The 18,196-nt window shown below is 24.9% G+C and overlaps 1 protein-coding gene across 1 annotated transcript; it reads right to left on the bottom strand.

Annotated features, from left to right (window-relative positions):
* Positions 1–11,535: 11,535 nt before the first annotated feature.
* On the bottom strand, positions 11,536–13,208 carry LOC127283998 (valacyclovir hydrolase). The gene is made up of 5 exons (XM_051309243.1): positions 13,027–13,208; positions 12,868–12,958; positions 12,237–12,557; positions 11,890–12,145; positions 11,536–11,781 (listed from the first exon to the last, which is right to left on the bottom strand). The coding sequence occupies exons 1-5, from the start codon at positions 13,147–13,149 to the stop codon at positions 11,679–11,681; spliced, it is 894 nt and encodes a 297-aa protein (XP_051165200.1). The 5' UTR covers positions 13,150–13,208; the 3' UTR covers positions 11,536–11,678.
* Between the last annotated feature and the right edge of the window lie 4,988 nt (positions 13,209–18,196).

Below are 18,196 nucleotides of genomic sequence, written 5' to 3'. Positions count from 1 at the left end.
ATTCAAAAAGACAAATCATTTTCTAGAAAGTGAATTTTTTTTTCATAGAACTAGATACAATTCCTCTTCATAATAAAAAATAAAAAAATACCGAAATCAGAAAAGTCAAACTTTAATTTTAAAATCAATATTTTAAAATATTTTTATTTGAAAAGTTTTATATTACATTCTTTTTCATGTTTTGTTCCTAGCTCGTTGACCAGAAACGAATTAATTCAATGGCTTTTATGCTCACGTAATTCTAAAGCCGACGACAAACAACTACTCAAAGTGTCGATTCTATATTGAAACTTAATAATTAATCGATCTTTCAATTCCCTCGTTATTCCGGATCGAAGATCAATATCAAAAGAAAAGCACGCGAAACTCTTCTTCTCTCGTTTATTATATATATACATATATCTCTATATTAACAAAAAACAAATGTTTCATTAAACTAAAAAAAAAATGCGCCACTTGTTCTTAGATTTTTAATTAAATAAAAGAGGGCTCTAAAGCCATGAATTGATATCATATAAATTGCGACACGCAGGGAAATCATTATTATTTTTAAATTAGTAAATTTTAGACTTTTTCTAAAAAAAAACTGTTTTTTCAAAATAAAATAAAAAAAAGCTCAAAAATAAGACAACCAAAAAAAAAAGAAAGTTTAGAATAAAAAAACATTTTTTGATGAAAAAAAAAGTCTGGTTTCCCTACGAGTAAAGTGAGAAAGAAAAAAACGACGACGATAAATGGACTGACTGAAATAGACGAGCACAGTAAAAAAAAAATAGAGCTTTTACCGGTATTTTAAAAATGTACACTCAGCGAGAATAACTGGAATATTTCCAGATCACTATTATTATTAGTAAAAAAAAAAAAGGACTCGATAAATCCACGATTCAAAATATTATCAATAGATTTTTGAGAATTGATAAAAAAAAAAGTGATGCGTTTCTTATACGTACTTGTTATATATATATACCTTTGGAAACTATTGCTACCTTCCGAAAACTCTATATTATAATTAATTGAGCACCTATAGGTAAGAATTACATTCACGAAATGTGAGAAAGAATAAAAAAAAAATAGAGAGAAGATAGAGAGAGAAGTATTTCGAAATTCATCTACAGATGCGATTTAAATAAACTACGAAATACAAAAAATATCATCTGTAAATCGAATTAAAACACTTCGTGTCTAATAATAATCATTGTACAGAAAAAAAAACTACATTCTTCCATATATGACTTTCCTCGAATTCATATTCAATTTGCACCAATCGTTCCCTTTTCTCATTACGAAAAAAAAATAGAACTTCAAACCATTTTTGAAAAATTACCACGCGTTAACAGTGACAACAAATTATTTTGTTTTGGTTGCAAAATTTAACTTTTCAAAAAGTTTAGTAACTTCTGATAGTAAGTTATCGACACTCGGTTGGTAATCAAATTAACCTATATTCAATTTGAATATCAATTCTTCTGAGATATTGACATTTAGACAATTAATGTCAACAGCAAACTTTTTTAATTCAAATGCAAAGTGACATTTTTTTTTTGTTATTTTTGCTAATTTTCTCAATTTGTTACTTGAGATGGATTAAGCAATTAACATAACCTCAAACTAAAATTCATTTTATCATATGAAAAAAACTGATTAAAATTAATTTTATTATATTTTGAATGATCGATTGTAAAAATAAAAAAAAATTGCTTTTGAGCCAAAATTTTTGTTAAATAATAATTATTTATTTTTTTGTTTGGTAATAAATTATAATTTTTGGACAATTTTCGCAATTAGCTCATTTTTCTCTTTTGAAAGATTCTCAACATGTTTGTTAAATTTTGTTAACAATTTTTTTTTATATTTTTTAAATCAAATATTTAACAAAAATAAGCAAAAAGAATTATAGATAATCGTTGGAATAGTAAACCGAGTGTTAATAAAAAAAAATTGGATAAAAATAACAATTTTTCACCAAAATTTAAATAAAAGAAAAAATTATTAATTAACAAATTTTGTCTGAAAAGATATTAGAATTGAATCTTTAAAAATTTAATTTTAAATGTAGTTTATTTGATAATGAAACCAATTTTTAATTTGAGGTTATGTCAAAGGATTAAACCATCTTAAGACCTGAGCTGAATAGAAACGTAACCGGAATCGTAATTGTAAACGCAACCGGAAAAATGAGTTAGAGAAGGATAAACATATTGTTTGTCCTTCTCTAACTCATTATTCCGGTTACGATTCCGGATACGTTTCTATTCTGCTCAGGCCTTTAAAAAGTAATATGATCACATTAAAAGTTAGTTCATCTCCATTTTTTCCTATATTTTAAGTTAAAAAATAATTTTTAATTAAAAAGTTTGCGAAAGTGTGAACAATTTTATTTTTGACACTTTGTATCATTAAAAAAGTTGACATTAGATAAAGATTAAAATTCGTGTAACAGGAAGTATTTTCTCGTGTTATATGTTGGCAAAAGTTTAGTAATCTCTGGTACAGAAATTTGAAAAGTGTGGCACTGGAAGTGTCATTGCGAATGCCAGCGTCACGTGATACACAAGACGCCGAAGAAGCATGGTCACTCTTGTTCTGTGCTCTTTAAAAGTAAGACGAGTTTGTTGACTCGAAATTTAAATTTTCTTTACAATTAGACATTGTGTGAATAAAAAAAGAAGTCTTCTTTCCGCACTTATAGAAATTAACGAGAAAAACTGTAAGTAGATTCATATTAAAAAGTAATCAATCATTTTCGTTACTCGAGTTCATCCAACATAACCCCCAGTTTATAAAAAGTTAATTATCTCATGTTTTTTTTTTAAATAATAAAATTTAATTTATTGTCGATTGTCAATGGGTAAATTTAAAGTTTTGTTAAATTATTAAACTTGTTTTAAATATTAATTTTACTTTACAATTTAAGCCTCATACAAATTTGAATCCAACCACGTGTTGTGTGTGGAATATTGTAAGTTTAATTAATAATTACGAAGCTGAAGTATGCAACGTTTATGATAAACGATTTTTAAAGAAATAATTTTTTAAAAAGGAAAAATTCTATAATTTTTTACCTAAAAAATATTTTTTTTTATATAATTTGTTGATTAATGAAAACTACGAGAAATATTTTTTTTTAGGCAAAACATTATAGAATTTTCCATTTTGAAACAATTATTTCTTTAAAAATCGTTTATCATAAACGTTGCGTACTTCAGCTACGTGTTTAATTGAAATAAAATATTTCTCTTTCAAGTGATTAAAAAAAAAAATGTATGTTATGTTATCGAAATTTGTTTTTTAATTTTAGAAACACAACTTTTAATCACAACTTTTAAGGTTATGTGATTTTATTTTCTCTGCAGGTTTTCTCGTAAAATATTTTATAGGATTAAATAGCTAAAATTTTGTGAAGAACTCAAAAATAGTACAAAAAAAAAACTCTTTGTGTGCCAGAGAATTAATATTTTATTAAAAAATTGCACAATTGAGAAAAATTCAATATGGCGTCAATGCGATGTTAAGGTGCTCTCACACCTTTTTGGCTGCCTACAGGTTACCATGGCAAAGCATGAGAGTGAGTGCGACAGAAAATGTGAATATTTCAAATTTCTGTCTCACTCACACCCGTGCGTTGTCATGGTAACCTGCAGGCAGCCAAAAAGGTGTGAGAGAGCGCCTTAACATCACATTGCCACAAACATTCAATTTTTTAAATATAAATTTTTTGTGAAAATATTCATATACTTTGGCACATGACAACACAAATCCTTATACTATTTTGGAGTTAGATACAAAATTTTAGCTAAAACTATCAAGAATTTTGCGAAAAAATTTGCGAAGAATATTTACATATGAAATCACATAACCTTAAAAAAAAATTTCACACTTTGGCTAAAACACTTTTTAATTATAAATTACTTTTTGACGAAAAAAAAAGAAACAATAAAATTAGACTAACTTTTAATTATACCATTTCTCTTAACCAAACATTAGAACTGAAAATACTTTTATTTATTTTCCGTCATGCAATCAAAATTTTCGTTTCACTAACACTATAAAAAAAATGGCGATTTCGGTCAAAGTAAATTGAAAAAATAAAATTAGTCGTTTCTAAACTTTTCCTCCTTTAATATTTTTTCTATAAAAAAATTTCCAAATATTATATAAAAAACATTCGCCTCTGGAAAGTATTCCCGCCCCTTTTCTCATCTTCTAAAGCAAAAAATTCTTTAGCGACTATTCCGCAAATTCGTTAATTTAAAACGCGCCACATGAAATCGAAAAATGGACCCAGAATGATGAATTAAAAAAAAAAACAAGCTGCTAATGAGCAAATAGTCGTTATAATCGTCGATATAATTATATAAATAATAACGATTTTTAGCTTGAGCTCGCGCAGTACAGTCGCAAATTTGTATGTCGCCACGTAGGAGATCAGCTGAAATTTTACTTTTTATCGTATACATTATTCGATCCTTTTTATAAATAACAAAACAAAAAAATAAAATAACAAAACCCGTAAATATAAATATATATTTTATGTAAATCCATATCCGGGAGAGAAAATCTCGGAGCGACTTGTGTATAGTGCATAAATAATGTAAACATAGGCGACTTAAAAACTGTAATAAGGAAAGTTCTGAAAAAAAAGACAAGAGACAAAACAAAAATAAAAAAAAAAAACAATTGAAGAAAAAAAAATGTGAGGGAGGAAAGCGAAACAAAAGGGAGGTATTTTGAAGGCAAAAGGACGAAACTGCGCTCTCTGTCGTATCTCTCTTTACATAATTAATGTTATATATATTATAAAAAAAAAATAATTGAAGCTAATGAATGATATCGCAAAATAAAAAAAAAAAAAATTAGTCAAGCGATTGCGATTGGATTTTTATCGAATTTACTTCATTACGATGAATATTTCTACACGTTCATACATCTTCTTATAGTGTAAACGAATATAAAACAAAAAAAAAAACAGGTCTTCATCTATAAGAAATTAAAGGAACAGTTTTTTGCCATCGTATTATATAAATATATACATACACATTAAATATACGACAAAGATATGATTTAATATATTGCAAGAAAAAAAGTACTATAAATAATTATAAATAAATAAATATATATAAATAAATATATATATAAATATAAATATTATATAAGTTAAATAAATGAATAGTAATTTCTACTACTCTAATTCGTCGCTTCTATGTGTGATTGTTGTATAAAATAGTTATTATTCGTTTTTTTTTTCTCTTTTTCATACTACAATTTATTATTGTTATCCCATTTACTAGAATATTATCATCAAACATACCAAAAAAAAAAAAAAAAAAAAAAACTGGTTAGTTTATATTATTACAAAAAAAAAAAATGTTATCAACACCAATATTGTATACTGGCCAAAGATGAGACAAAAAATTTATTTTAAATTTCTTCCTGATGCGATGTATCATTGCCGTATAAATTCATTGTCTAGTGTGTAGTTAAAAAAAAACTTGATTATTAAATTATATAAATACAATTCTAATCGAAGATAATGGCGATTGATGAAAAATTACCCCCGTCTGGTGGTGCCCTTTGACTTTAATATTTATAGTTGTTTCTTGTTAAAAAGAATTTATAATTGGGAGGTGTCTTGCTTGCCTGAATTTAGATCTCGCTGAAAAAAAAAAATAAATTTCATTTTTCCCTTTCAAAAATCGTTTTATTGATAAAATACACAGTCTTGGAAAAAAATTGCTTTTTAAAAAATAAAAATACAAAAAAAAGATTCTATTTATTAGTCTTCCACAAAAAAAATTTTCAAAAAAAAAAAAAAAAAAAAAAACAGTGAAAGAGGAGAAATTGTAAAATTACTTTCAGCGAGATCTGCTTCTTCGAGAGAAAAAAAATAATAATAATCGAAGTCGCATCCCTTTGACAATGCCAGCGATCAATTTTTTTTTTTTTTTTTTATTTAATTTATCATGATTGTTTGCGTCTCGCTCGATAAATCAGGGCTTTAGATAAGAAGGACCGTGAGCTGAAATCCCTTTTCTTTGCTCAATAGAAAAAAAGAAACACAATATTTCAGACTAAATAGCGTCTTATAAATATTTCAAATATACTTAAACAAATTTTAAATCAAGTTATAAAGAAAACTTTTTTATTATATACATGTAAATGAAAAAGCAATCTTTAAAAATCGTTCATTGTTATTAATAATAAATAACTATTATCACTATTGCGCTATATATTGTAATTATATTAATTATTATAATCTATTTTATAAAATAAGGGATCAGATCCAAGATAAGAAAAATGAAAAGAGAAAAAAATTTTCAACGTTTATTGGGGACTCTGCTCGCGATCATTCTTTAAATTAATGACGCAAAAAAGAAAATAAATCTTAAACGAAAATTCAAAACTATCGAATGTAAATAAATTATCGACATAATTTATGATGAAAAACACAAAAAAAAAAACATCGACGAGCAGACACGACGCCTTCATTCGTCATATTTATCGTTTGGCCTAACTACTGTTTCATGTTTATCTATATATATATGTTCTACAAAATACCATGTAGATCTATATAATATATTATAAATACTACGGAGCGTTAATTTCTTAAAATTTATTTCTGATAACTTTTCTCTTTTTTCGAAACATTTTTTAATTATCTTCAAAAAACAGGTATTTTTTTTAATGGAAACTTTTATTAAATGATGAATTTGTGTTTTTTTCAATTATTTATCGGAACAAAAGAAAAAATTTGATAAAAAAGAAAAAATTATTGTTTTCAAAAGAAAAAAGGAAAATCAAATTTTTTTTTTAGTTTTTCGGGTGCTCCAAAACTTTTTTTTAAGATTACTTAAAAAAAAAACTATGAATGAAAAATGCGACTTTGAAAATTGCACTTGAATGCTTAAGTTTGTTTTGTACCTAAGAGTTGATACAATTTTTTCTATTTTAAATTCAAAAATTTTTTTAAATTGATTTTTTCAATTATTTGATTATTATTATTATTATGGGTTAAAATTTATAAAAAATTGTTTTTGTGAATCATTCTCGGAGGGTAAAAAATTAAATTAAAAAAAAAAACATCAAACGATAAAATATGTGTAATTTTGTTAATTTTAACTTAAAATTAGGTTTTGTAGATTAATTTTGTATAAATATAAAAACTGGCACTTTCAAAACCTGTGCAATTTCAAGGAAAAATCGACTTAATGTCCAAGCATTTTATCATTTATAATAACAAAAAGAAAATCTGTTTTGTATAGAACAATATTAAATATATATAAATATAGTTATATAATTATTATATTCAATGATATTTTGAACATATATCTGTACAAGCGAGCGCTCCCAGAAAATCAGGCTGTGGGATGAAAAACTAATAAAAAGTGTCTCATTTTCTAGAAGCGATCATTTGTGCAGTCCGCAGAAGCGTTTCGAGAATTTTCCGTTTTAGACATTGTGTAATCGTATTTCTCATTTCCACCAGTCATAATAATAATAATAAATCAAAAACTATTTCCAAATGGAAAAAAAAAAATTTCAGAATGTCTAGACAATTTTTTTTCTTTTTTCAAAATTCTCTTTAGAACAGATTTGAACATACAAAAGTTCTCCCAGAATAAACGAGGATATGGAAAAAAAATTTCTTTTCATTATATTCAGTTAGGGACGTTTATCTGAACATTGAGTTTTCTTAGATTTTTGTAAAAATTTAGTTTATTAATCTAGATCACTGATGTAGTTCATGATCTGTGGCGCATCAATTTCCCATAAAAATCATAAATCAGAATTTTTTTCAAAGTATTTTATTAGAAATAATTATAATTTAGACGAATTTTCAATTTTCGAATTAAAAATTTGACAGATTTTCTTCTTATACGAAATTTTACATAACAAAAATTTTTTAGCTACAGAATTTTTGTTTGGTAGAATTTTTTATTTTATTGTCATTTAATTTACATGACTTTATATTTAAGAGAATTTTAATTTAACAAATTTCTCGTTCAATCGAATTTTTAAATAACAGAAATTCCAATTCACCAAATTTTAAATTGATAGAATTTTTAAGACGCCGAATTTTTATTTGTCCGAAATTAAAAATGACTGTACAAACAAGCGTCAAGAATATTTTGGTACAATTTTCAAAATTGACTAATCACAAGTTTCTTGATAATTTCTGATTGGTGAATTTTAAAAATCGCGCCGAAATATTTTAGTCGTTTGTTTCTTCGGACATTTGTAATTTCGGTCAAATAAAATTTCGGTGTTTTAAGAATTCTGTCAAATAATAAAGAAAAATAATTTGTGCCAATAAAAAGTTGGACAAATGAAAATTCGGTGAATTGAAAAATGTGTCAATTAAAAAATTCGAATCAGAAAAATTCTATTGAATGAGAATTATTTTATATTAAAATTCGGTTAAAGTAGAATTCTTTTTAAATAAAAAGTTGGATAAAAAGAAATTTTGTTAATTAAAAATTCGTTAAAAAAAATCCAGTCAGATGCTAATTTGAAAAATGAAAATTTGTCTAAAAGAAAATTCTAATAAAATTCTTTAAAATGAAAATTCTAAGTAAGGACTTTTATGGGATAATTACTGTGTCCTAAAAAATTTAGTATTTTTTTTGTGCCGAAATCTTTCTGTTAATTGTTTGTTCGGCCAATTGTAATTTCGGATAAAGAAAAATTCATCCTCTTAAAAATTCTATCAATTAAAAATTCTTTTAAATAAAAATTAGGGCAAATTAAAATTCGGTGAATTGGAATTTCTGTCATTTAAAAATTCAAATCACATAAAATTCAATTGAATGAGAATTCTGTTGAATTAAAATTCTTTTAAATAAAAAATCATGTAAATTAAATGACTATAAAAATTCTGCCAAACAAAAATTCGGTAGCTAAAAATTTTGTTGTGTAAAAATTCGTATTATAAAAAATCAGTCTTCGAAAATTGAAATTTCGTTTAAAAAATAATTATTTCTAATAAAATACTTTAAAATAAAAATTCTAATTTATGATTTTCATGAAATGAAAAGGTAATTTTCTCGTTACCTCATTTTTTGGGTGCCTTTTAGTGTTCACATCATTCTTTAGAAAATAACAAAATTTTCGAGGAGAATTTCCCACAATTTCTTTTTTTTTTCAAAAGAATCTCTCAATAGATAATGAACTACTAGAAATGAAAATTTCTCATTTACAATACGAAAATATGACAATTATTATTATCGTCATATTGTTTTATAATAATAATAATATATATAAATATGTGTATAGTATTTGTTTGTTTAAGTTTTTAAAAGGCAATATTCTAGTGGAAACGAGTGAATGACGATAAAGACATATTGATTGTTGATTGTAGTTGTTTTTACTCTTTTATCCGGACTTTTTTTTATTGTACATTTTCGTACGATTTGTTGTATATCATAAGGATTATACATATTCACACGTTGTACACCGTACAAGCGGTATTTTTGAGTGACAGTGCGGCTATTGTAAGAATTGTTGAGAAACCCAGAAAAAAAAATGATGATAAACATAGTTTCTGGCGTACAACAAATATTGTGTTTGTAGTTTATTGTACTTTTTAAGTAAAAAAAAAAATTATACACATTGTATCTAAACGAGAAATTAATGAAAAAAAAAATGAAAAACAACAGAACTATATAGCTTTTGACGAAAAATGAAGTATCGGTCCTTTAGGAGAGCATCCGACTGTACCTCAAAAAATGCTGAGCAAGAGCCAACCCATGTAATAGGATAGCGTTTATTATGTGCAATGACGAGGCAACAAGTGTCAACTTAAATATACTCTTAAAATATATAAATCAATCTTTTCTATGTATATTATTTTTAATTAATATAATTTTTCTCGATTTTAATTATATAACTAGGTATCAAAATAAGGATATTTCTACTTAAAAAAAAAACTTTAATCCAAAATATCTGAGAAAGAAAAAAAATTTTTTCTATTAGTATCTAAGTGATTTTTAATATATATATTATAAAAAATTCTTAATTGAAAAATAAAGTGAAAAATAGTTCTCTTGTTGCCACGCTTAATATTGCCAACTAAATTATAAACTCTCATCTGTATTTAATATAACACTATTAATTATTGCAAACATTATAAATTTACGATAACGATAACGATTGATTACAATTTTGTCCTAATGTTCAGAAAATAAATATAAATCTCCATATTTTTTATTGACTTTTCCTATATATGTCCGTTAACCTTTTTTATTTGTGATTTTTTTATTTAAAAATTATTTAGTTTCTTTTTTTTATATAAGTTTTATGAAATATAATAATATGTGCAACATTTGAATAATATTACTTGAGACGAAAAATAAATTTAATAGCTCGATAATGATATTTTTCGAAGAATTTTATTTTTTAATTGACAACTTTTAACTATACTTATTCCACTCCTGTTCCTAAGTCATTCTTAGTTTTATATCCTTATAAAGAAAAGTCGATAATCTCTCGCGAAAATGGATAATCTTTATTCAATTGGCTATAATCTTTTAAAGTTTGTAATTTTTGTTTTAATTTGATATTTTAAAGTTCTAAATAGTTCTTTCGTTTTTTTTTTAAATTTAGACAAAGCTGAAGTACGCAACGTTTATGATAAACGATTTTTAAGGAAATAATTTTTTTAAAATGAAAAATTGATTGAGGTTTTAACTGGGAATTTGAGGGGGTGTCACAAGAATATACGTTTATTTTATAAATATTTTTATTTTTTTTTAAACATAAATATACAGAATATTTGATAAAAAGATTTTTTAAACACTCCTACATTTGTAAGTACCAATAATAAAACTTCAATCTTCTTCAAATGATTTTCTCTCTTCTTCAGTTGGTTGAGTAGTAATCTGAAAATAAACAAGACAACAATAAAATAAATAAACAATTTTGAATAGTAAATTATAATAATAAATAATACTAAAAATAACAGTAATGAATAATATTTATACAAAACTAAATAAATAATGTAAAATTTTAATATATATATATAAATATTAAAAAATATGTGACGAGCTCCGAGGAAAGGTACCTAAGAAGCAAAAAATTGTAGGTTATGTTTGTGATTTTTAAAGTAAAAAATACATAAAGGGAATCAACTCTCATTATAAATTATTGGTGTTTAAATTTTTATAACATTGAAAATATTCAATAAAAACTGATTTTACTTTACATAATAAAAAAATAAACTTTTAATTAAGGTAAAATTACGACAAACATAACCTTAAAATGATTTGCTTCTTAGGTACCTTTCTTCAAAGGGCGTCACATATACATATATATAATTAAACTTATCTAACTAGAAACTTAGTTTTATTTTCGAAGAAATTCAAATGTAAATAAACATTTAAAGTACTTTGATAAACGATTTTTAAAGAAATAATTTTTCGTGAATTTAGAAACTTTTGCATATAATACTGTATTTTTAATTGTTATTATTGTAATCTTCTCTTCTTTTTTTTGAGAAAATTAAATTATTATTTCATAATTAGAAGTACAGATGTATTTTTGTATAGGTTTAGAATATTTTTTATTTAAACAATTGATTTGTAAAAAATCTTAACAATTTATGTCGATTATAGTATTTACATAATAATAATAATTATATATATTATTATATAATAATTATAAATTCGTTTTTTGTCTACTTGTTTTCACAGTTTAGATTTTTCGCTAAGAAATTCTGTCGCCAAAACATTAAATTCCTCAGAATATCTTAAATGTAGATTATGGCCTCCTTGTTCAAAATATTTAATTCTGAAAATTGATTTTTAAATTTTATCACTTAACATTAAATTTAAAAATTTTATTTGAAATTTTTCAATATTTCATATACTTTAAATTTTAATACTGGCATATACTAACTGTGAATTTTTGATATGTTTATTCAAAAATGTTGGATGTTCTCGAGCAACTAAGACATCTTTTTTTCCATGAACAATTAGTGTTGGACATTTAATATTAGCAAGATGTTCTTTACAAATATTGCCTTTATTTTTTGCAAAAAGTATAATCATTGTATCAATCCATTTGCTCCATGTTTCTTGAAAATAATTCTTTCCATATAAAGCCAGCAATGGATCTTTCATTTTTGCTGACCAACTATCAATATTTCTAATGGCTAAAATGTAAATTAAATAAAATATTAAAAAACTGTAATTAAATTATTAAGAACTATATTTATTTACAAGAAAAAAAATTATTATACTAACATTCATAAACCTGAATTTCTTCAGGTAAAACAAATGAATTGGCTCCAATGATTAACATTTTTCTGATATTTTCCGAATATTTTGAAGCTAAAATCAAAGAAGTGATACCACCATCACTCCAACCAATTAATGAAAAAGTCGAATGACCAAGTGCCTTCATTAAATGATAACCCCATGTTGCATCACGTTCAAAAAAATTATCTGGAAAATTTCGATTTGGTGGTCTAGATTTTCCATAACCAGGTGGATCCCAAGCAATAATTTTAAATTTATCTTGTGATAAATTTTCGATTTGAGGTTTAAAATCTGTCCATGCTGAGCCTAAAATACAATTATAATAAAAGAAAAAAAATTACTATTAAATTTTATTAAAAGACAAATAAAGTAAAAATTTAAAAATTGTTATAAATTAGATTTTTAGTATAAATTTAATTCAATTATTAATATTGAAATTGAAATAATAATTTTTGTTGTATTTTTAAATAACGCGGCTAAAATTTACTGACAGAATTATTACCAACGTAAGATAAAAATTAAACGGTTGATAAACTTATTCTTATTATCAAAACAGTTGTAAAGCTTCTTTCACTAAAATTAATTTTAAAGAAATAACTTTTTCTACTATACTCACCCATTACACCTGGTAAAAGTAATACAGGGTGTTCTCCTTTACCAACTTGAACACAATTAATATCAATACCATCTACATTAATTTTACCTTCCTAAAAAATTGTTATTTCAAAATTAAATAGGCAAAAATATATATTTTATATATTTAATTTTTATCTACCTTTATATTATGTCCGATATTTGTTGAAAAATTCGTCACTTTCAATTTATTAGTGTACAATTTTTGCATTGAATTAAATAATTTTCTTTGCAAGTTAGTTAACATTGTTCTTGTTAGTGCCATAATTTTTATCAATGCATGTGATTAAACAAGAATATCTTTGGAATGATTCGTTGCTTTCACAATGAGCAGGAACGAATCAAAAGATAATTGTGCCCAGTATTTAAATAATTTAAAAAAAGTAATAATTTAAAAATTAAATAATAACGAAATAAATGTCTATAAAACATTAGGATGTCAAATTTCATTTATATAGAATTACTTGCAATGAAATCTAATTTATTATTTAACCTGAAAATTATTATAAATATACAGTGAATTTATTATAATTATTGTTTTATTAATAATAATAATTGTTGAAGTCGATAATAATAATTCTTATATTAATTGTTGTATTTGCCGCTATTTTTTACAGAAGCATACGAAGCATGGACATGATTAGCAAAGACATTAACCAGTCTTGAAAACAACTTCTCTATGAATTATCAATAAAAACTATAATTTTTTTCATCCAAGAATTCAAATTTTAATGAGTTGCGCGCCACTTCTTGTTCCAACGAGTTTGCACTCATTAACATATTTTCGGTTCTTCATCAATTTTGTCCGACATTGAAGAAGAAATTTCAATAATATTGAATTTATCACTTGGTGAGTGTATATTAAAGTTGTTAAAATTTATCAATCTTCCAAGTCAATTTTAATATTTGAAAAAAAGGAAGATAAAAAATAAAAAACGATCCCTTTTCTTAACATTTCGACAGCACAGCTGTCCTCATCAGAAACTAAAAAAATTGTTTTTTTTATTAAAAAAATATTAAAATAACAATAATTTACAATTACTATAGTTAATTAATTTTAAAATTTTGAATATTACTGAAAAAAGTACATTCTTAGGTCATTGAACTCGTCGTAGTTGTATACAGATTATGACGTTTCAAGTATAATTGTATTGATAGAAACTCATCTATAAAAAGTAAATTAATAAACTCTATTATTTGAATTTATAATTAGAGAAGAAGTTTATATAGTTTTTGTTCAAATTTTTAATATCATCCTAATCAAAATCGTGCTTAAGATCTTGTTTATGTGTCGCAATAACATTTGTTTTTGATTTTTTATGTTCATTAATTCTCACACCAAGCATTCTCTTTGATTCACATTTAATTTTATAAACAAAGTTTGGTTTTTATTTGTAATGTCTTTGCCTTTCTTTACGTAATTATTATTCTGATTCATTTTTGAAATTGTTAAAGTGTTGAATTTGTATAGTAAATTTGATGTTTTGTAAAAAAATCTCTTCTGAATATGGTATAACAATCTTTTTAACTCTAAAATTTGTTTTTTTAAAACATCGAAATTTTTGTGAGTTATTTTCAATTACTTGACTCGATATTATTGATTTTTTATTTATGAGGGATTTTAAGTGAAGTGACTGCTTATAATTATGACATTAATGTCTCAAAAATTAAAAAATAACATTGATAACATAATTATAAGCAATTAGAGTAGATGCATCGGTTTTAGCCAACCTCACATTTTTATTGATGTGTTGATTAGATTTACTTGACATGAAAATAAAACAATTTTTAGAAGGCGTCAAGAAACGGCCATTTTCTAATGACAAAGTCTAAGCGGATTCGAAACATAAAGTCGATCATTTCTTTCTAAGGAGTAAAAATAATAATAAAAACTTGTAGATTAATCTTCAAAATGTTTAAATTATTCAGTACGTATAAAATATTTTACTAAAACCTTGTTATTTAATAAAAAAATACACTAAGTGATCTATTAACAAGCGCTAGTAACTTATTTTATATAATTATTATATAAGAAGATGTACTAAATAACCTATGTGCGAAATGCCAAGACTGCCAATACGGTCCAACATTGGCCCAGTAATGTCTGCCGAAGTACGGCAAACGTTACTGGACCAGTTCTGGCGATCAACTCGTCCCATTACTGGGTCAATATTGGCAACGATTCTCGGTAACCCCAATTTGCCATAATTAGTCTGAACTCCGTCACATTACTGGGCTAATATTCGCACCAATACTTGGTAATTCTAATTTTCCATAATTGAGACGAACTCTGTCCCATTACTGGGTCATTATTGGCTCATTGACGGCTGAAATGTTGAATTTACTTTGAAAAGTCATTTTTTCCAAAGTTGGAACGAATCTCGTCCCAGTAATGGCGCATTAACGGCTGAAATGTTCCTCAAATGCAGCTTATCAAAACATTTTTGTGTTGAGATTTCCATATCCGCGTATAGTGTAGTGGTTAGCGTGTTAGAATTTTTAGGTTGCGAGTTCTTTTCCCGCGAGCGTTGCAAATTTTCAAATGTTTAAACAATTGCGCTTTCGGTCAGAACTTATATTATAAACTTTTTTAAACTTTGACAATACTGGGTCACTAATGGCAGCCAAGGTTGGCCCAGTAATGGCGTCTGATATTAACAATAAACTGTAAACGAAAATTGTAATGGATTAGAAAAAAGGAAGATATTTTGAAAAAAGCCTTTGCCCCACATAGCGATATTACCCCGTTCATCCTTATATAAACAAATTCTTCTGAAAATACCATGCGAATTTCCTCCTGTAAAGTCACGTCACATACTTCAATTAATTTCTGATCAAAAATTACGGTACAGCATATTTGTTTATATAAATTGTTTAAAACTATAAGGAAATTTGTCGAAAAACAATTGTTTAATGAGTAGGATATTTAAGGGCAAAAATCCAAAGCAAATTTAGACAAAAATTGTTTTAAAAAATAAGAAAATTTATTGAAAAAGCACTTTTTATGAAAAAAAGTTCAATATCGTAATAATTAAAAGCAAATTTACTTAACAAAATTTTTTTATTGACAACAAACAGACTTAAGCAGTAATTGTTATAATTTTTTTTATAACAATTTTTAAATAAAAAAAACTTTTTTTCATAATTATTTTAAACGCAAATTATTATTTAGGAGAAAAAGAATAACATTAAGGTGGCCGTTTTAGTCAGATTTCCCCTGTTTATTTGTTATTTTGAATTCAATCTTACAGTATTAAATCCAAGTTAAATCAGAACGAAAAATAAACAAATACGTCAAGTAATATAACTATATACTTTCATTATTCAGGTATAGAAGGTCAACTAACACAAGAGGGTGTAATAAATGGTTTATTATGACTAGACTTCCAGTCGTGTCTATTGTTTTCATGTTCACTTCTCAACTTATATTTCTTTTGGAATATTTATTATTTTACCAAAAATTAAATTTTATATCACAATTTTAAAATAAATTGAAAATTGATTAATTCTGATCAAAAATTGCGGTAGAGTATATTTGTTTATATAAATTGTTAAAAAATAAAAGGAAATTTGTCGAAAAACAATCGTTTAACCTTCGCCGGACTAGATTTTTTTATATACGCTGTTGACGAGAACTCACCCATGGTGGGTCAAATATTTTCTTCTTTAAATATTGCAAAAAAACGTGGAATCATCCAGTTTTTTTCGGAAATTGTTTAAACAAATAATTGTTACTATTAACATTTCTCATAATATTCCAAGAAAGTTGCCATTTTTTTCTAACTTTGCAATTTAAAAAACATAATAAAATAACATGAAGATTTTATATGAATTTACTATTTAACGAATTGTTTACAACAAATAAATGTTGCTATTTATTCCTAATTTTTCAACTTAATAAGCTTAATATAATGCAGTCCAGGGAACGTTAATGAAAAGGGAATATAAGCGCAAAAATAAAATAAATTAATTTTTTAAAAAGTGGTTTCATTATTTATTCAGGTGTTTAATTGATACAAAAATAAGTTGTGATGAATAACTATATTTATACCATAAGAATAATAATTATTATTATTATATTTACAGCATAAATAAAAAATAGTAAAATAATTATAGTATAAATAAATATTATACTATAAAAATAATAATTATTATACTTATATAGTATAAATATAAATTCATGGTATGTGAATTCATTAAGATTATTTTTTTCATATTCATATTAATCATTGTTAAAGACAAAAATAATAACTTTTAAATTTTCTGTTGATCTTGCAGCTATTAATAAAAATTTTCGTCATCGGAAAATTTAAATTTCAGCGGATCGCGCGCCACTTCCAGTAACTCCCGGTCCCTAGCAGCGTCGCGCGTCAGTTCCAGCTGAGCCAATCAACGCCTGGCGTTCTGTATACCACCACATCCACAGTCGCGCGCAACTTCCAGCTGAGCGCTGAGGCTATTCAGTCCTCCATCAGCCACGTGCCAACAACGTCCGGAATTATGGTGAGTTTTTCTCAATTACTTATCCCAGATACCACCCCCTTTTCTAGGAAGTTAACGATGTAAAGTTCCTTACTTAACTCTGTTAACTTCCAGTTAAATTGCATGAATTTCTATATATTCCCCTTTTTTCTTTCCTTTGTTAACTTTCTAGTACTTATCAATTATTTACTAGAAAAATGCAAAGGATTATTTCTGAAATATTAAAGTGATAGTTTTAAATATTTTAGTTTAAAATTTTTTTTCTAAAATTATCTCATCAATGTACTTTAAATGATTACATATGAATTTCAAAAAAAAAATTGAACCATAAATTTCTTGTAAATGGGACATTTTACTTGAAACGGTCAAACCCCTTATGTTTCTTTTAAATATTATTACTTTTAAATAATATTACTATTATTATTTTATCAAAAATCCATTAAACGATGGAAAATAGGTGAATATTTTGTAATAAATTTAATGACGTCAAAGTAATTAAATTTAATACAAAATATCCATCTATTTTCCTTCGTTTGATGGATTTTTAATAAAATAATAATAGTAATAATATTTAAAAGTTCTTCGGTTTCTTTTCAATATTATTACTTTTAAATATTATTATTACTATTATTTTATTAAAAATCAACGGAACGATGGAAAATAGGTGAATATTTTGTAATAAATTAAATGACGTTAAAGTAATTAAATTTAATACAAAATATTCATCTATTTTCCTTCGTTCGATAGATTTTTAATAAAATAATAATAGTAATAATATTTAAAAGTAACAATATTAAAAAGAAACAGAAGGAGTTTGTCCGCTTTATCTA

The sequence above is a fragment of the Leptopilina boulardi genome, unplaced genomic scaffold (assembly GCF_019393585.1).
Source record: "Leptopilina boulardi isolate dan_hultmark-lab unplaced genomic scaffold, ZJU_Lbou_2.1 LbouV2_316, whole genome shotgun sequence".
Classification (NCBI taxonomy): Eukaryota; Metazoa; Arthropoda; class Insecta; order Hymenoptera; family Figitidae; genus Leptopilina; species Leptopilina boulardi.
Note: the sequence above shows the minus strand (reverse complement) of the source record. Positions and strands in the feature narration are given on the sequence as shown.

Bases quoted from the DNA above. Each gene is read 5' to 3' on its own strand.
- LOC127283998 (XM_051309243.1), bottom strand. From the start codon at position 13,149: ATGGCACTAACAAGAACAATGTTAACTAACTTGCAAAGAAAATTATTT. The intron at 12,959-13,026 runs GTAGATAAAAAT...ACAATTTTTTAG, and splicing joins ATATCGGACATAATATAAAG to GAAGGTAAAATTAATGTAGA. The intron at 12,146-12,236 runs GTTAGTATAATA...TTTACATTTTAG, and splicing joins AGAAATTCAGGTTTATGAAT to CCATTAGAAATATTGATAGT.